The sequence below is a fragment of the Nyctereutes procyonoides genome, unplaced genomic scaffold (assembly GCF_905146905.1).
Source record: "Nyctereutes procyonoides isolate TBG_1078 unplaced genomic scaffold, NYPRO_anot_genome, whole genome shotgun sequence".
In the NCBI taxonomy this organism is placed as follows: domain Eukaryota; kingdom Metazoa; phylum Chordata; class Mammalia; order Carnivora; family Canidae; genus Nyctereutes; species Nyctereutes procyonoides.
Genome location: NW_026575135.1, coordinates 15,975,707 through 15,996,976, shown reverse-complemented (window position 1 = coordinate 15,996,976; position 21,270 = coordinate 15,975,707). Strand labels below are relative to the sequence as shown.

At 38.5% G+C, this 21,270-nt stretch overlaps 1 protein-coding gene across 1 annotated transcript in view; it reads right to left on the bottom strand.

Moving 5' to 3' along the window:
• GRIN3A (glutamate ionotropic receptor NMDA type subunit 3A) overlaps positions 1-21,270 on the bottom strand; it is a 145,675-nt gene that overhangs the window by 65,560 nt on the left and 58,845 nt on the right. The window contains exon 3 of the mRNA XM_055302357.1: positions 19,279-20,326. Coding sequence (XP_055158332.1) covers positions 19,279-20,326 — 1,048 coding nt within the window. The remainder of the gene's footprint in view (positions 1-19,278; positions 20,327-21,270) is intronic.

Here is a 21,270-nt window from a genome sequence, read left to right as displayed (position 1 = left end):
CCAGAGTACATCCTCAGTCCTTGTATTAGATACAATTTGTCCTTCTTCATTCATCCAGTCATCTACAACGCTGGGATTATGGTTATCTACAACTCTGGAGAATTTAGATTTAGCAAATAATCATAGAACACTGTCAGAGGCCAGCACTGCGCTCAGGAATTTTATATATGCAATATCTCCTAACTGCCTAAGGACCATACCAGGAGTAGGTATTGTTTTCATTTCTATTTCTTAGGTGAGGAATTTGAGGTTTAGAGTTTGAGTACCTTGTCCAGGATCACAAAGTCCAGTTATATAGCAGAGATAAGACTCAAATGGAAGTTTTCTGACTTGAAACAGAATTTAGAGAACTTTTACTGTGGTTTTCTTTTCTTTTTTTTCTTTTTTTTTGGTGGCAAATATTTATCAAGTGCCAGGCTCTGCACTAGGTTCTGGAAATATATAATCAAAATGGCATGGGGCAATTCTCATGAGCTGCTTTCATGTTACCCTATAAACCTCAGAAGAGAGAGAGAGAAGAGAAATTGAAAGGAGGAGGAATAGGTTTGAGGTATTCTTTGTAGCACCTTGTCTATTTAGAAGAGGAAGTTTTGTATTGAATTCCCCAGACAGCCAGGAGTTGCCAACATCCTCCTCCCACTGAAGGCACTGTCCCCTAGTGAAGCAAGTGACCACCAGTTGATTATGGATGCTAGGCAGTAAATGCTGTGCAATGCCCTATGGCTGGGGTTTTCATGCTTTTCCAGACCTCCTTGGACCAGGGGCACCTGGGGCTTAGGCAGGCTGGTGAGCTCTCATATTTTCCTTCACTACAAAATAGTCAAGTAAATATGTCTTTTGTGAGGCTTGGTTTTCTATCAGTATTTAGTTTTTATATATTCAAACTTTCCTCTAATATGCATAATTGCTAAAAGAAAAAGGCTGTAGAACAGCCATGAATTATGGCTTTTAGGAGAATGAACACTGCAGTTAATGTTGCAAGACAGCTTCTATTATAATCCCGTTTTCACATCCTTGTGATTTTTTAAGGGGGAATGGGGGGAGGAAGAATTTTCGTTTGAGCTAAAATTTTCCATAGTTTGACTCAGCCCAAGGTGATTTTAAAAAATGAAACATTTGCACAAATGTTTCCATTTATTCTTGAGTTATTGTATTTGGAAAATGCTGTTCATTTTTACTCCAAGTATTATGAATGCATAAAAAATTCCACGTACGAATGGCTATTAACACTTCAGTCATTATGTGACACTTGTCTCAGAGGTCAGCTAGATTCTTTCTTCATACTATGTTATAGCACTTACTGTGAAATGGTTAAAATATTTGTCTCACAGTTTCATTGTAATGCTTGGTTGGCACACAGATTTTCAGGGAGGAAATAAATATTTAGGTTACTTTTACTATTGTAAAATTTATGATGAACTCTAAGGTAACAAAATACACTTAAATAATTTCTTTTTTGAACTATAGTAATCAAGCTTTTAAGTTTTTAGCCCAGGTATTTTTTTTTTTTTAAGAGGGAGAAGGGGCAGAAGGAGAGAGAGATTGAGAATCTTATGCAGACTCCAAGCCCAGTGTGGAGCCCATGATGGCACTTGATCTAACAATGCTGAGATCATGACCTGAGCCAAAATCAAGAATTGGATGCTTAACTGACTGAGCTACCCAGGTGTCCAAGCTCAGGTGTTTTAAGTGTCTCTTGTAAATGGCACTTGTTGAGACTTTTTTAAAAAATGTCACTTTCTTAGTGGAACCAACTTTCAGGGAGTAGAATTACTAATAATTGCCATAAAAACAAAACCAATTCTTCCTGTATCTAAGGATTTCTATCTAGAATTTGGGGCATGTGTTTAAGTAAGTATCTTGTCCTATTGCTTTATGTCTCTTTTTTTTTAATTTTTTTTTATTTATTTATGATAGTCACACAGAGAGAGAGAGAGAGAGGCAGAGACACAGGCAGAGGGAGAAGCAGGCCCCATGCACCGGGAGCCCGACGTGGGACTCGATCCAGGGTCTCCAGGATCGCGCCCTGGGCCAAAGGCAGGCGCTAAACCGCTGCGCCACCCAGGGATCCCCCTGCTTTATGTCTCTAATTTGTTTTCTCCTTCTACCTATTCTTAGATATTCTGAAATACAATCTGTATTGTATATAATTTTCATTTAATGTGTATGATTCTAGATGATTTATTGATATTTATGCTAAAGCTCTGTCACTGTACCTCCTCACAATATAAAAAATACGTATATATAAAGAGATACAAATGAAAATTATATTGTCACTGAAAACAATATAATTTAATTTTTGAAATGATATTAAAATATTGAGAGATGACTTGTGCAGTCCAGAACTCTTTCCTGCCTTTTCCATTTGGTGGCAAACTTTATATTCTCCAAAATGAATGACATCTTCACTAGGTGATTGTTTCACATTAAATAACCTCTTGTTCATCTCTTTTAGAATCTTGGACCTATTATTGTTCCATTCAACACATTATTTTATTTTTTGAATTTTAATTCCAGTATAGTTAACCTGCAGTGTTATATTAGTTTCAGGCAACACAATATTTTATGATCTTATCTAATTTTTTCATCCTAATTAGTTATCCCTTGAATATTATCTCTACAGTTTTTTTTTCTTTAAGATTTTATTTATGTATTCATGAGAGACACACAGAGAGAGGCAGAGACATAGGCAGAGAGAGAAGCAGGCTCCCCGCGGGCAGCCCAATATGAGACTTGATCCTAGGACCCCGGGATCACGACCTGAGCCAAAGGCAGATGCTCAAACACTGAGCCACCCAGGTGCCGTCTCTATAGTCTTTGAATCTTATTCTTTTCTTTTGCAATTGGAGGTGAGGCATTTTATAAAAAATGGCCTGATGTTTTCTCATTGCAAATTATGCTCTGGTGCACATACATGTATATATACACATGTATACACACATATAAAACGTATGTATATACCATATACTTCTCATGCACACATATATCACATATACATACATTATATTATACAGAATATATATGCACATGTTTGCATATATGTGCATATATAAAATGAGAAATATGTATATGCATTTTACTATACTACATTTTTAATTTTTTTTAGCAAATACACATGACATGGAACATTGTGAAAATTTAAGGTGTACAATGTGTTACTTTGATACATTTATATATTGTAATGATTGCCATCATAGTGATATTTATCACAGTACCGAGTGACACTACAATATTGTTATCTATATTATTATACTGTGCATTAGATCTCTATGGCTTATTTACTGCTTGTTGCAAGTTTGCACCCTCTGAAAACATCAATTTTATTCCCTCTACCTCTCATTCCCTGGTAACCACCATTTTACTGTCTGTTGTTTACAAGTTTGATTTTTTTCAGATCCCACATATAAGTGATATCATTCAGTACTTGTCTTTCTCTGTCTGACTTATCTCAATTAGCACAATATGCTCAAGGTCATTATTTTCTGATTCTCTTTCACTTTTTCCTCTAGCATATCCACACAGCTGTTCTTACCATTTGGAGGAGGTAGATGTAGATTAGATTTCTGTGCTTTCTTTTCAAGATCTTAATATCTCACTCTCAATATGTGCTTGCTAAGAAGAAGCTTTGCCCTCTTCTTATCCTCTATGATTCTGACTCAATATACAGAGTTTAGTTCTGTTTACTTCCTCAAGGAGGCCTACTTTGATTGTGTCCTTCCCTTCCCAGTTGGTCGGGTTCCTGTTAATACATTGGCATAACATTCTATTCATTAGCATAACAATTATATCAGAGTTGTGGTTATTTAATGTCTGGTTCCTCTGCTAAAATGAAAGTTCTCTGAGGGCAGGGCTAGGGATCGGACTTGTCTGTTGCTGTAACCCCAGTCTTTGTCTCAGTGGCAGATATATGGTGATGTATACATATTTATGGAATGGTGGGATGAATGAATTGCCTGCCATTCTCGTTTTAAAAAATAATTCCTACATTTAAAGTCATTAGTCAATATGACTAGGCATTTAAAATAGTTTTCCCTATAATTGCTGTAGAGAACAGGCTAGTTATGGTACTCAATGGCTGAAAGCATTTCAACAACTCTTGCCCATGGGGAGCTATAATTTCACCTTATGATATCATAAACCACTCAAGGATTTCATGTAGTTACCAGAACCTTGGGCTAAAATTATAACCCTGAAAGCCCCTGCTGCCTATTAGTCATTTGGTACATGACACAAAGCAAAATGTATTGTGCATTCTTGGACTTCAGATTGGCTCTTAGTACACTGGCTGTTTGATTGCATTATTTGACCTGCAAAATATTCAGCTTTCTGAAAGTTTAAACCATCCAAACCCAAGGTAATTCACAGTACTTGATCTATATCAAGCAGTAAATAAATGTATTATGAATTTTTTATTTGCTCTGATCATTGTTTTCCTCAAATTACATTCCTGAAATGCTGACCAAGCTTTGGGGGCTACCCTTGTACACTTAATACGTTTTTTTTTAATTTTTTTTTTTATGATAGTCACACACAGAGAGAGAGAGAGAGAGAGAGGCAGAGACACAGGCAGAGGGAGAAGCAGGCTCCATGCACCGGGAGCCCGACGTGGGATTTGATCCCCGGGTCTCCAGGATCGTGCCCTGGGTCAAAGGCAGGCACTAAACCGCTGCGCCACCCAGGGATCCCAATAAGTTTTTGAATATAGTTTATATGAGGCAGCACATTGTATTGAAATCATGATGGATCTGGAATTAGGAAACGTGGGTTTAAGTAGCAGCTTGAACTTTGGAAAAAAAAATCACTTAACTCTTCTTAGCCTCTGTCTTTATTCCTATTAAATAAATGCCTTTTCTGCTGCAGAGATGTAGGGGCAAAACTGAGGTGCCAGACTGAAGCATCTGGGAGGCAATGGAGTGCTTTACAAATGGTTTGTGTCACTCTTGTTGGTCATATTAGAGAAGCATAATGGTCATTTTCTAAAAGCATGTAAAAGTGAAAAGAGAATCGCTGGATCAGGATAAAATCTTGAATTTCCTATATGTATTATTTGCTCTTCTTTTAGTACTCTCTTGAAGATAAGAACTTGTGCAAGAGCATGCCTACGATAACGTGATGTGAATACAGGGACAGCACCTTTCATTCCTCCAGATGTGCTGGAAACGATAGTTTGTCAAGTGATTCACAAGATGTGAAGAGTGGGGTGAGAAATGGGTTAATCACAGTTCAAAGGAGAAGCTGATAAACTGGTTACTATCTCCATAGAGGAAAGAGAGTAAAAAGGCTTAAGATGCAATACAGAGAACTTTTTTGCATTGACAGCAGACTGGTGACAGAGACCAGGGAGTTTTTTCTGAAATTCTTTAGATGATGGACTGGTGTGTTGCTGGTTTGGCTAGAGGCACAAAGTAGTGTAAATCAGTTTGGTGGTGAGGCAGGTAGACAGTGAAGAACAAAACCGTATAGGCCCATCATCCAAGATGCTTACCAGCTGGACTGAAATTGCAACTGGCAGCCTGAGGCTCTGAGTCAAAACATCCCCCAGATGTTGGGAGAGGACCAGAGCTAGAAATCACTAGAAACTTGAAATTAACATGACAGTAATTATAAGACAGATGCAGATTTGGTCCTGGAACATGTCACTGACTGGAATTGCAAGGTAAGAGTGGGGCCAGCAGCAAAGTGCCAGATGCTGGGTCACGTGGGAAGTGGCCAACAGTGATGTTTCTCCCATCGTACTATGGAAATGAGACACCCAGGGATCTCATGAAAATACAGATTCTGGTTCAGCAGGACTGAGTAAGGGCCTGAGGTTCTACATTTCTAACAAGCCCCTGGAGATGCTGGTCCTTGGGCCTCACTTCTGAGGGAAAAGACATAAGCCATATTAAATTCTCCCTGAATGAGAATGGGATTGGTTTCTGAGCCTGTGGGGGGAAGGTAAAGAAGAGGTCTGTGTCTGAGTATGAGGCAAAAGTGGCCTCAGCTCTAAGAAGTTGAGAGTGAGGAGGAACTGAATCTTGGCAGCAAGCTAGACTGGCTGCCTCTCTTCTGGACCCTTCCACAGATTTGATGGTTTGTGTCTTCTCCCTAAAATTGATCAAATGGTCCAATGGTATATATTTCCCTTGCTCTCTAGGTAAGTAGAATTATCTAGTCTAAATTAATAACCTATACAGGAAACTAACAGAGGTATCACCTCTTTCAGGGAACATTTGTCTTATCTTGAAATAAATGCAGTATTATATAGGAGCCACCAGGAGGAAAATTTCCTGTTGGGAGAATTTCAGGACCCGTGCCAAGAAGAAAGAGATGCCCTTGATATCATTGTATTTTAGTGCTGAGCAACCCTCGTACAAGGGTGCCAATTTAGTAAAACTAAAAATTTTAATAGCATGTTTTTACAGACTTTTATTGTATATGATTATTTTGTGTAATCTACATTTTAAAAACTTGACTATATATCCCATTTTTCCTTAACAGTAACATATTTCACTGAAAGAATGTGCCCTACTTTAGCCAATCTCCTCTTAATGACTAGAGATTCTTTTTAGACTTTCAACACTATAAACAATATTTTGATAAATAGAGACTGATTTAGTCCCTCTTTTCTTTGAATAAAATTGATGAGTTGAGTGGTGCTGAAGGTAGAGTGGGATAATAGTTTGAGGGATTTCCCAGACATTAATTAGCACCAGGGTTCAAACATGAATATTACAGCTCCTTTTGAACACCCCTAACTGCAGCTAAGAGAAGAGAGGCTGCCATTTCTGAGGAGTGGTGGCGGGGGAGCAGGGTGGCATCTGAGGCTGTGACAGTGTGCCACGGTGGTGCTGGGGGGAAGACACAATGTGGATAAATAAGTCATCCTTAGTTTTTGAAGTACCCAGAAAGGCATATTCCTGCTGTAACACTTCTCTGGGTAGGGCATTAGTGATGATGGTGATGAGGGTGGAGTGAGTAAATCCTCCCTGGATCTGTGGGTCTCTTACTTCTTCATCCTGTATGAACTGTGTGCACAAATTCAAATGCCCTGGCCTCAGCAGCAGTCTCTGCCCATGAATGACCTTTGTGTGTGAACAGCTTTCCCAGGTTATGTCCAGGGGTGGGGAAAGGACTACTTAAAATACATCAGGGCCGGGGGTGGCAGGGGCCACCTGGGTGGCTCAGTTGGTTCAGCATCTGACTTTGGCTCAACTCATGATCTTGAGGTCCTGGGATCGGGCCCCACATCGAGCTCCCCTTACTCAGTGGGGAGTCTGATTGCCCCTCCTCCTCTCCTACTGCCCTTCCGTCTCCCACTCATGCTCTCTCTCTCTTTCAAATAAATAAAATCTTAAAAAAAAATACATCATGTTGGGAAGAACATTCTTACTGCATATGAAAATGAAACACTGAGTAGGAATAATCAGTCAGAATTTGTTGGGTATGAATCCTGCCTCTACTATTAATTAGCTAAATGGCCTGGGACACGCTAGCTAATATCTTTTAGCCCTGTTTCCTCATCTGTATGGATGCAGTAAAATTTAAATGAGAAAAATTCATCTAAAGCAGTTAGCCCAGTCCCTGGAACATGGCTGGTATCCAACAAATATTGTTATCATTATTATTTATTGATGCTATTTTCAGTTTCTGTCCCTGAAACTCTATCAGAAGTCTTATTATAATGCTAATACATACATACGTAAGAAGGTTCATATGTATGATGACCCTCAGGATTGATCATCATGTTAAACATGTAAATCACGGGGGATACATGTACTTATATGCCTACATTCACTTAAATTCTTATTTGCCAATAGAGTCACCTCCATTAATTTTATATCTTTAGATCATGCATGGAAAAAAAAGTGCCAATTCAAGTATAATTTAAGGAAACGTCGATAAGTCTTGTTTTGGTTGGCACTGCTTGAATTTTCTATCATTTGGCATTTTTTAAGGTAGCAGCTTCCTAATAAAATGCCATGATAAGTTCTTGAGTGAAAAAATTAATGGATTCTGATAAAACATCTTTCTGAATTCAAGTATAAATAACATCATATATATTATGTATACATTAGATATTATATACACATTATATACACCTATATAATATATACACACGTACATTGTATGCACTGTATATATACTATATATACCAATATATTTTTTTACATATATGTATCTGTGTAGTTGGCTGGAGTAGGCTTGTACGCAGTTGCAGTTGGGGAAAGCAAGCCCTAACTTGGCTGAATTTCCCAGAATGAACTCACAACGAAGCTGAGCTCACAGTTAAGCTTCCTGACATGTCACTAGATAGAGACACAGGGTGGTTAGCTCATGCTAGCTCCTGATCTGATTAAGGATCAAAATGTGAAGTTGAGGCTACATCATAAAAATCCAATATTCACCTTAATTCACACTGTTTGTGGAGCTACAGTATGTATTTTAGACATAAAAGAAGCCTCTTCGGGGTTTGTCTGCAACTTCTTCAGGTACAGAGATATTTATTGAACATGAAAATGAGATTCTTCACAGAGCTAACCTTCAAACCTAAGTTGCACCAAACATTTACCTATCCAACACTGGGACTTTGTCCTTTGTATCACCCTACATTGTCTCCTACTGGGGATTTCCTTCTATCCCTTCCCTAGCATCTAATATGAGAGTGATGTGAATGCTTGTGAGATCAAGCAGAGGTGGCCAAGATGTGTCCAGGAGGACAGAGGCAGAAAGTGGGAGCCTCTCTCACTTGCAGTTGGAGGACGTAGCCGTGAGATTTTCACATTATGTCCAAGAATGGCTTGGAGTAATTTAACTCTCCCTAATTATAAATGCGTGTGTCCCTTGAACATTTATTAACTTTTAAATTATAAATATTTGTGTACAAACACACAGTTGAGAGACATGTGTACTGATCATAGTTTATAATTATATAAGATGTGGATATTTATAGATATCCTATGCTTATAGATAGTGCTTGCTAAGCAGGTTAAAAATGTAAACAAAGTTCTAAGTCAATTTTCTTCTAATTTAAGAGAAAGGTTTGCAAAAATTTGGCAGTCTCTGTATTCCAATGAAGGAAGTGATCTTAGACATTCATTAATGCAAATCCAGCAGGGTGTCTAATTGCTAACACTTTGCCGCTGTTAGTGTGAATTACTGTATCTACTTGAAAGTCATAAAACTGCAGTTATTTAAAAAAATTCTATAAAGACTCCATCTCAAAAATATTTTGGAAGTAGATGAGGAAGTAAACCGATCACATGCTCATTTGTTCATTTTTCCATTTACCAATGTGAAATAGCACAATCTTTTTGGTTTTCCAAAGTTTTTTCAGTTGAACAACAGTCAGGAAGGGAAGGGAAATATCCAGTTGTCCAGCTCCCAAAAGGTGTCAGGTGCTGTGTGTTTGATCTTTACTGCAGTACTAAATGTTTCTAACCCAACTCCACAATCTGCTGCCAGGGACCCCAGAACCACCCAGGTTGGGGCAGCATTATCAGTCTCATGCTCTCATTCAAGGAAACCTACAACTCTGATCCTTGGCTCCACTATGGGCATCATGGTCTTAGGTTTTCTTTGCTTTGATGATCTGATTGTACCAAACTCATGGCTCAAAGAGTCCAGGTCACTCTTTGGATATAATTTGGAACTCATCTGGGTATATTCTCCAATTGCAAGTGAAAGGATTCCTATCTTCTACCTCTATTCTACTGGACACATGTTGATCACCTCTGCTTGGCCTCATGGCAAATCCATAATTTACAGAACACTTACCTACATGAGTGGTTGCTATATGCTTAGGCTCTAGGGATACAGGTCTTTTATTTTATATAGATCTGGTCTCCAGTCCCATGGAGTTTATAATTTAAATATAATTTAAATATAATTAAGTACATCAAACTTAGATCTGTCCAAAACCAGAATTTTGTTCCTTGTATCATAGAGTACATTCCCGCTTACTGTGGCTTTCCTTCTATATGTTCCTTAGCAGCTAGTAGTAGAATGGTTTTAAATGGTCATTTTAAATGATGCTTTTGAATCAAAAGCACGGATTTCAAAGTAATCCCTATAGGAGACTATAGCCCTATTCCAATGATGCCATTATTTTTCATTCATTTATTAATCAAACAACATTTACTGAATATTTACTGTTTACCCAACACTGTGAGATTCTAGTGGTGAGCAGGACACAGTGGGACAATTAACAAGTAAACAAATAGATGATATGACAATTTCAGATTGTTCTAACTCCTATGAATAAACTGAGTGGGAATGAAAATTTGCTTCTGAAAGTTTCTATAGAAAGCACAACATCCTAAAATGTAAACGTTTTACTATGGGACGGCTACTCATTGAGGAACTCAACCTGCCTGGACTCGAAAGTTTGCCGACAGCTGCACTGCATGTGGAGCCTACACTGCTGTTGTGACTACTGTCTCTTATCTAAATTATTCTGATTCTTACTTGGTTTATTATGAACTTCCTCATCACATCAATATTCCATGAACACTGTAGAAAATATGGAGTGGAAATGAAATAAATATCACCTGCAATAACACTGCTCAGATACCAGTGCTGTTAACACTTGTGCTATATTTCCTTCTAGGTCTTTCTCCTTATCGTTGTACGTATATATATTACAAAGCTGAAAATACAGTATACGGTTTTTATCCCAGCTTTTCACTTCCTCTTATATTTTGATTTTTGATATTTAATTAAGATTTTTTTATTATAACTTTTTTTAGTTGCAGTATGGTTTGACATATTATTATACTAGTTTCAGGTGTACAATTTTTTGACATTCTAAAAGTTTTTCAAAATCATCTCTATTGGCTACATTTTTATAGTACATAGGAATATTATAATGCATTAATTGTGTTATTGTTGGATATTTACATGGTTTCTATTTTTTTGTTATTCTGAGTAAGCAATGAATCTTTGTAATAAATTATTGTTCATATATTAAGTTACTTCATTTACATAGATTCCTAGAAGTAGAAGTCAAGGGTGAAAGAGCCTAACCCCTTTCAAGGCTCTTGACAGAAATGGCCAAATTGATTTATGAACTATTTTACCAACCTACCCTCCCAATAGCAGTAATGCTGGTGTCAGTCTTAACGTACTTTGACCAAGATTGAGAGCTATCAGTAAAAGATTCCTAATATGACAGGTAAAATACCATCTCATTACTGTTTCAATTAGCATTTCTTTGATTATAAGATTTAATTTTTTTCTTTAATTTGGTCAATTTTATTCCTTTTTTTAATTGCTGTGAATATTCTTCATTTATTACCTGATTTTGACATTACTTAATGTATACCTTGCTCTCTTCCTGAAAAGATTTAAGGCAGCAGCTTAAAGGTCATGCAAAATACAAGACAGCATAAATTAAAATACATTGAAGCAGAAAAAAAACCCAAAATGAACCCAGGAATGATGTTTCTTAAAATGCAAACTGCAACGAAAATAAATCTGCTGTTAGTAGGCAAGAAATTTGCCTCCAAGCTCTCTAGGAGTTAGCTCAGAAAGAGAATCTTGCCATTTACTGAGTTCACAGTGACGAGAGAGAAATAATTGTTCGAGATACATGTAATTAATATTAGTGTTAAAATCTGACAAGAGTTTTAAGTATCCTTACTTTCTGCCCCCTAGTTGTCAGACGCAATGCAAGTTGCTTTACTTGGATTATTTTAATTTCCATGACTACTCAGTGGGAGTGGATAATATGTTAATGTCATTTACAACAGTGCCTGGCATATGGGAGCGGTCAATGAGTACTAGATTTTCTGCTATTATTACTAATTTTAAGTGTCTCAATATCTAGAAGAATAAACCCCTTGAATCTTCTTTTTCTTAGATTAAATTTAATATATATATATATATATATATATTTTTTTAGGAGATACAGCAACAATCATACAAGTCAACAAAAAAGTCCATTGGTATTTTCATTGGAATTGCTTTATATCTATTAACTAACCAAGAGGAAACTTACCATCTTTAAAAATCCAATCTTCCAATTCAGTAATATGGTGGTTTGCTTATTTGTTTATAATTGATTAAAACAGTCTTTTTGAGCTATAATTCACATACCACACAATTCACCCATTTAGAGTGTATAATTCAATAGCTTTTAGTATGTGCAAGATACACAGAACCATTAGCACATTCAAATTTTTTTATCCAAACCATTTTTGTTCTGTACATTAGAAAGTGTTTTATCGCAATTCTCATGGAGAACACTTCCCTGGTCTATTAAGAGTTTTTGCTGCCGAAGTGAAAGGGATGTGTCTCCCATCATGTCTTCTATTTGGAAGTACACAGAGCCCATGGGAAGTGTAGCTTTTCTCAGACAATAAAATTTCTTAGATTTTTCTTCTTTTGAGAAATTTTCTCTCTAGAATGTCCTTTACCTTACTACTTGTCCTACTCTCCTCCCCCTTTCTCTGACTTTCCAATCTCTCATAGCTCATGATGGAGTGGTCATGACTGCAGTCCTCTTCCTCTAGTCTTGGGGCTTCTGCACAGGCTGCCATGTCACTCTGAGGTGCTCTTCTCCTAACACCCCCTAACACACCTGTCAGCTCATTTCCATTCTTCAGATCTCAGCCAGACTGGAGACCTTCCTTGATTCTCCATTGGATCAAGTCTCCTGTGAGGCTCTCAGATTCTCTTGAATTTTCTTCTACAGTAACATACCATGATTTAAATCATTAACTGAGTCATGTGCTCTTTTCATTAGTGTCTTTCTTTCCCACTAAACCGCATGTTACAAGGGCAGTGTCTGTTTTCTCACTGCTAAATTCCTGGCCACCTAGCACGGTGCCTGGAACAGAAGCTGCTGTTACTGGATGAATTAAAGAAGGAACGAGTGAATGGTTTGGTGTAGCTCAGTTTTCTTCCTTCTCACTTCCAACATCATGTTTGGTCTTGTCTGCCGTGTAGTTCTGGTACCCCCTCCTTTGTTCAAGGCCAGCCTTTATTGCATGAATTCACACGTTATATGAAGATCAATAAAGCTGGCTTTTATTATTTTGGGAAATGCTTATCATACCCTACCAGGGCTATGAGAGTGTCCTTTACTTTAATACTTCTGGTTGAAGTTTGCTCTTGCCTTCACAGCAAGCCTATTTAATTTTTAATATTTACTTGAATGTTCACCAGGATTGTTTTTCTAAAGCAGCACCATCCTTTGCCTGTACAAAAATGACACCAGCCTTGTGTTCTCTATATGAAGCTGACTTTTTTTATTATTAGACACACAGAGATAAAGAGGGCATTTTATGTGAGAAGCTGGAAGAACACTAGAAGGTCCATTGTAATCAGTAGATAGCTAATTTCAAATGCTCTTGTGTCCTTTCACCTGGGCCATTTCAACTCTATGAGGGGAGGTGGGGCTTTATTTCTTACTGTATTTGTGCTTTATGAAGAAATTTTCTCATCTTGTCTTATATCTCTGCAGATCGAATGTCAATGGCTAGAAGGTTCTAAGAATGCCTATGTCTACACATTAGATTACAGACTCAGATGAAGACTTTGCTGGATAAAAATAATACTGCAGTTTCTATCCACCTGTCAGTCATCCCAAAGTGCTAAGAGGAAATGGCTTTGGATGAGGCAATGGGTGCTTGCTTCCATCTGTCTACTTTACCCTATTTTTTGCATTGCCTATAATGAATAGTGCTAGTTTTATGTCAGGAAAATACCCATCTAAGCTCTATTAAATATATCACTCATAAATTCTTGCTTTCATGGTCTCATGCTTCAAGAGCCCACCCGCTTTGAAGCATGGAGCTTGCTTCCCAGTAGAGTCAGTGGGAGGTTGGGAAAAGCTGCATATATTACTTTTAGTGTAAAATAAATTATTCTGGCGAAAATAGTTAAGTGAGGATAGAATCATCCTCTTGAATTTCATTTGCACAGCAGTCCAGTCCCTCTTCCTTGGGGTTAGCTATAGGAGCAGCCAGCAACAAGATGATTTCTTCCCTCTGACCCTCGTCAGTAAAAGAAAGAAGTATTCCAACCTGCCTTGGCTCCTGAAACATGTAGTGAATCATAAACTGGTCTGCCCCGCACAGCATTTTGCTTTTAATTTTATTTGATTCAAAGTAGTTAGTTGAAGCCAGTGAATTTCAATTCTGAAATGGTAATAAAATACTCACGCTCTTAAATTTTATTAATTGTGATAAATATATAGCCAGCATGCTAAACAATTATGATCAAGATGAAATATGGTGCTATTACATTCTCTCTAAGTTATTTAATATCATGGTTACAAATACTTATGTGGCTCAATTTACTGATGGGTTGTGTATAAATACAGATCACAAATCTCACTTTTTAGGTTGATAGGTTTTCATCCAAACACATTTTCCCACAGGAATATTTTAGAAGTGGTGTTTGGATTCCAAGACTGATATTAAAAAAAAAAAAAGCTGTAGCCCAAATTTTGGGCTAGAAATAGAAACCTTTTCCAAAAAACCCCACTATTATTATAATTGAAAATATTATATGTAACAGAAAAGTAGTTTTAAGGAAAGAGGAGATGGAAATCTGAGGAGTCCCTTTTTCAGATCCAGGGGCTTAGATGGCGTCTAAGAGCTGAAGACATCTATTCCCAGGAGCACATTTCTTCATAAACTGCTTCTAGAAAAGTCTGAGAGGTGTAATTCTCAAAGTTTTCAGGCACAGTCGTAATGGGTAGGCATGGGGAGATTATCCAGAGGTAGCTAAAGAAAAGTTAGAGAAGGCAGGTGTTCAAGAGCATTAATGTAGAGGCACAAGGAAATTTGCCTGAGGTGAGTTAACTGAGCTGTGAGGACTGTAACTGGGATGAGAATTGGCAGCGTGGCATAATGGGGGGTGTCCTAATACCTAGCATGTGAGGAGCACAAAAGGAAATGAAAAGAAATAAGACACATAGGGAGTCGGGGGTGCAGGAATCTTCAGAGTGTGACCAATAGGCTATTATGTCACCTTCATCAGATTTAGGGGATTTTCACCTTACAGCAGACAAACAAATGTCCCAAGAAAACTACAGACATCTGTGATTTCCTCATAAGTGATATATTTTCCCTATTCTGAATTAAAATGCCATCAAAATAATTTGAGAGGAATTTGGAAAAAGGACTAGGAAAAAGCAAACCATATAAAACCCAGTTTCATCAGACATAAAATACACACACACACATGCACGCGTGTGTGTGCTCACTAACAATTCTCAGTTTGGACTAGGCATTGATCGGCTTTTGTCCTCTCTGATAACTGCTGGAAAGAAGCTAGAACACGGCAGACAGGATAATACCAATCTTCACCTCAAAAAAGTAAAAATCCAAGCTATAGAAAGAGGGGCACTCAAGGGTCAGTGTGACTTTGTTATAGGGCACCTTTATCTCCTTGTTCTCCACCTTGTCTCTCCACAAATCCTGTCCTCCAACACCATGGGGCTCTTTGTGCCTGCTGCTCTCTTTCAGACAGCATTTTTTTTTTCTGTACCACCTTCTCCCTTGGGGTCTCATACTCTTCCGAGGACTTTAATACACAGGATCACCTCTCTGGTCAGGAGTCCCACCAGCTTCAGTCTCACTCCTGAACTCTGGCTTCCAAATGCCTGCTAGATCTCACCTGGATGTCCAAAACAAGATTTTAAAATGCTACGTGTGAAACTGAACTGCCCACTCCATATTCTATTCCATAAACTGCCTTCTCTCCTTCCTTGAATGGTCCCAGCATCTCAGATACTCAGGCCTGTGACTCTGAAGATGACTTTTGGTTGCCTCTCACGTTGAGTTAATCACCAAATCCTATACAGACTTGATCACCACCCTATATCTTGCATCTGTCTTCTTTCTATCGGTGACTACAGCTATAACTTCTCTGCATCTTTCTCTTCTAATCTTGTTTACATGCTGCTCCCACAGCAACCATCCTAAATGGATACTGTTCCACTCTGCTCTTCCATTGTTCAAGAATGTCAGTGGATCTCTACTGTCAGATGGAGTTCACTAGTCTTAGCTTGATGTCAAAGATCTGATATCACAACTGAACTTAATTTGCAGACGTGGATCTCCCCTCCTTCCCTTCATGTAACATATGCTATGGCTAAATTGAACTCCCCGAGATATCCCGACTACACCGTACACTTTTCCCCTCAAAGTAGTTCATTCTGTTCCTTGGCTTGGAATGACCACTCCTCTTCCCCTGACACATGTGTCATTTCCAAGTGTTCTTCAAGAATAGGCACACATTTTTATCTTATTAATTAAGCTTTCCCTTAATGTATTAAGTGGAAAGTGACGGCCCTTTCCTTTAACTTTGACAGTATTTCATGTTTCTGAACTCCAGCATGTTTACAACTTTCAGAGTTGTTTTCTCCTCTCCTGGACTTATTTACCTCTCAATTTCTCTCCATCATTCAGTGTAAGAAAAAAGATACAGTCTTCTAAAGAATTTAGCATGAGTAGGACAGAAAAGTATGCATGTGAGTAACTGCAATACACTTAAGGATGAAAGTTGAGTGACTGAAAGGATATGAACATTATCTTAATCATCTCTCTCTGGGACAGGGTGACGACACTCCATCATTTGCATAATGCCACATCTCTGGATGAAAATGTAACAATTCTGTCACCAACATTATTTGTCCAAAGTCCAGATGTCAAGTATTGCTTAGTCAAATGATCTGGGTATCTTTATATGACAAAAACCTATATGTGAGAGACTTTACCATAGAACAATACTGGGGAAAAAATATACATTTGGGGGAGAACTGTAGTGGAAATCCATTTATTATCTCAAATTGAAAGTCATTTATTTTTTAAAAAAAGATCTTATTTATTCGAGAGAGAGCACAAGCAGGGGGAGCAGGAGATGAAGAGGGAGAAGTAGACTCCCTGCCAGTGCAGGGCTCGATTCCAGGATCCTGAGATCATGACCTGAGCTGAAGCCAGAATCTTAACTGACTGAACCACCCAGGCACTCCAAATTTAATGTATTTTAGATACTTGTCCCACTTCATTAAGAACGTACTAGCTATAACACAAAGTTGACTTTGTCTAGTTCTGCTCACTTTCTCTTGTGGGTGGGGTGAGGTTTATAAAAACTTCACCTTTTATTCTGGTGGAATCAGAGATTGAATGGCTGTCTTGTTTTGTTTAAAGAAACTATTTTCTGCTGTGTGCCATCTATCTTTATGATTTTCTATTTAATCCCCTAAAATAATCATTGCCACTGGTTTCTCACATATAGCATCCATGAGTTAATTTTGACAGTCTTTGGTTTTGTGAGATTGTGTTCACCTTTTTACATTAGATAATGGTCTGGAATCTTCACAACAGGCACATATTAGATTGTTTTTTTGTACTAGATTGGATTGAATGGTTTTCACTTTGAATTCCTAATTTAAGCATCACATTGCAAGATTCATGTAACATATCTGGGTAAGCCGCTAACAAGGCAGTGAACCTTTGGGAGATCTACAGCCCAACTTAGGCAAAGAATAAACAGCAGCTGCTAATACCACTGCAAAGCATGAATGCAAAAGCATGATGAAAATCTCTGTTTAGGGTGATACATTTATTTATGCTACAGACTTGGTGTTCATTGGATTCCAGCTCATAACCTGAAGCCCTGAATGTGCATTAAAAGGCAACGTAATTCCTTGCCTAATCAGTAAGCCATTGTTTGCTGAACTGTTTCCTGAGGTTCATGTCACTTACCAGGAGGTTTGCAGTGTATGGGTCAAGTTTCTCACGTTCCTTTTCTTGCAGAACAGACCTTATATCTTAATCCAAACTGTTTATGAGAGTCTCTAAAGGCACCACCAGCCCTCTGGGCCACTTCATCATTTGATAAAGATAGTTGCAAATATCCTGTGTGTTGATGCTCTATGAAATTAATTTTATTTAATTTTATTAAAAAAAAAGATTTTATTTATTTATTCATGAGAGACACACAGAGAGAAAGAGGCAGAGACACAGGCAGAGGGAGAAGCAGGCTCCATGCAGGGAGCCCAACGTGGGATCCTGGTTCTCCAGGATCACGCCCTGGGCTGAAGGCGGCGCTAAACCTCTGAGCCATGCGGGTTGCCCTGAAATTATTTTTAAATGTTTAATGAAATTTATAGTAAAGTTTTAATACCTTGAGACTTGGTATGAAAGGGGGTATTTGGAAAGACATAATGAGTGTTTCCCAATTTGAAATGCTCAGCTGAGCTGAGCTCAAGTTGCTTAAACACAGCATGTCCCTTTAAAGACACACTTGTCTGTGTACACAGTGGAGTATGTCCACTGAATTGCAACTTCCTCTGATCTCTCCTAGGTAGGTTGTATGCATTGGAACATACTTCTGCTCTGGATCTGAATTCTGTTCCCCATCAGGACTGTAGTACTCTTGGGCCTTAGTCCAATTTCCTTGAGCCTCAACAACCACCTCCTCCCTACTCTCACCAGATTGGACTAGGTTCTCCATACCCCTAGTCTCTGGAAGGCGTCCTGTTTTAATTCAGACAGAACACACACATGGCTGTCCTTACTCGAGTATCACCACAGCTTTGCCTGTACACCTGAACTCTACCCATCTCCTCCCTTCTACCCTTGTGGTCAAAAATCTAGGATACCAAAGGCAGCCTAGAATAGACATACTTTTTTTGAATGTCCTTGGACATTATAATATGACTGTTGGTACCAAACCCTCAGCCAAGGTGGCCAGCTGTATGGTTTTCCTTACTGTGAAAAAGACACCCTGTTTTTAGCTAAGCCTGCCATCTCAGTTAGTTCAGTACTCTTTGTTCTATACCGATTGAGTTCTCTAGCATTTGACTTTGGATGTTTATGATAAAATGTTAGTTCTTTCCTTTTTTATTATTTTTTAACGGCAAAAAAAAGATTCTTTACAATTTAAATGTGGATTCTATTATTTATTTCCATTAATTCCCAAGAGAAGTAATCCATCAGTTTTTGAAGTCTGCTTTGGGTGAAAATACTTTGTACGTCTATTCTTTGATGGTCATCCTGTCAGATTCACAAATAACACAACTAATAGATGTTCCTACCAGAAAAACCTTCTCTAGAAAAAACACCCTCTAAAGCCCCTCACTCAAAAAAAAAAAAATAAAGCCCCTCACTCTTTTTGTTTCATTCAATAAAACAATAAAGTATTTTATTTAGCTATTAGTCTGTAGATATGGCTGAGAGAATACTGTGTTAGATGAAAGAACATAGACATACTATAGTGTAAGACCCGATATATGCAGTTACAATGGACAAGAAAGAAAGCTAGAGTAAAAAGAAGCATTACCTTAGGATCATGTATTCCAGAAAGCTCTTCGTAGATCTTCTCACCTACCATGACAGCAGCCAAGTTTGCGGTGTATGTAGAAAGGCAAAACATACAGAAAATGGCCCAAAGATTCATTAGAAACCTGCCAGTCCAGCATTTTGGAGGTTTGATGGCTGCGGTTCTACCAAACAAGAGGGCATAACAGACATTCAAGGCTGAAGAGAAGGAGAAGACTTTACTTCTATTTCGCCCCTTAGGAGTCATACCAAAAGGGCTCTTCCATTCATACAGAGTCAGGAAGATGGCAGTGATGTGCAGAGCCACGAAAATCCCCAGCCACATTGTCCAGTGGAGTGGCCACATGAAGGCTCCAATGGGAGCTGCTGTGTCTCGGGTCCTCACTAAGATGCCCAAGCTGGTGGAAAAGAAAGGACTGGTGAAATCTATTACCTGGCTTCGTGCAGTATTGATGCTGAAGGAAGTGACTGCCAGGTGGGCCGACCCACTCAGGAGATCACCCACCAGCCCAGTCCAGTGCCCATTTTTCCAGGCTCCATACTTGCCATCCCCAACAATATAGAGGTCAAAGTCAAAGTTCATGTCTTCCGCTAGCTTTTCCAGCAGATCAATGCAATATCCATAGCAGCACTTCTTGAATTTGATGGGCACTGTATCATTACTGCTATGAAGGCTGTTAAAAAGGTTGTCCAACACAGAGGAGTCATTAGTCATGGGGTTTAGACAGAGTTGGCCAGCAGGGCACAAGCCTTCATCATCTACCTCCCGTGTAAAGACAAATGGATGCTCAATCAGGGTAACCACCCTCAAGTGTAGTTTACTTGGGTATTGGAAGTGGGTTTTGTGCCTCTGGGCCTGCTCTGGCCATATTCCATAGTCCATGACAATCTTGCCCCCTTGCCATCTGCCCAAACGGGTCCACATTGGCTTTCCCATGGGGTCATGTTGCAGATTCCAGATGAAAAAGTTGTTTTCTGAGCTGATGATAGTGGAACCTTTTACTCTGATGGAACCACTGATGCCTCTGAAAGTGGTGTTGGCTAGAAACCTGGCAAAGAGGAGCAAAGGCAAAAAGTAAGGAAGAGAGGTGAGACCAAAGACAGGAAGCAGTGCTCAGGTTTGCTTCTCTGCCTTAACAAAAAGAAACTCTAATTTTTTTTAAAAGGCATTGCCTATAATTTCCTCAGGAATTAATAACCTGGACTCTTTCTAAAAGTCTTATTTCATTGAGCAAATGAGATCTCACCCTTAGGTTCTCACATCTGGGCTAGGTATGAGACTCTTGGTCCAAATCTCTTTATTCCTAGTTAAGGGAGGTGCTAATTGTTTCCTGTTGTAAACTGTTAATTACATATATTTTCACAACTTTCTAGAGGTTCTCAGCATCTTTAACATGCTTCATTTCTAACTGTTCACTCTATTCAATTGCAATGAAATCAGCTCAGTAAATACTGTTTTTGGTGCAAGGAAGGAGTTTGTTTTTTTTTTTTTTTAAGATTTTATGTGTTTATTTGACAGAGAGAGAGAGAGAACACAAGTAAGGGGAGCGGCAGAGGGAGAGGGAGAAGCAGGCTCCCCACAGAGCAGGGAGCCTGATATGGGGCTCGATCTCAGGACCCTGAGATTATGACGGGAGAGAAAGGCAGATGCTTAACCGACTAAGCCACCCAGGTGCCCCTTAAGCGATTAATTTTAATAAGTATGCCTATCCTTTTATAATTGCTTAAAAATTGGACTCATAATTCCAGAAAGTATCCAAATCTTACTTTCAACGTTTTTCTTTTCACAGTGGAAAGAATCAACACATCTGTCCCCATAAGACTAGTCAAAGTATGTTGGATATCATCCATGGAACACAGAAAATGATGAGAAATAGACTTGCAGATCTCAGGATAGCCTCAGGCTACCCTCCCTCTAAGTCATTAGAGAAAAACAATTGACTGGCTGTGGAGAGAGCTTCTTTGCCCAAGTCAAAGAAAGGAAAATTGCCAA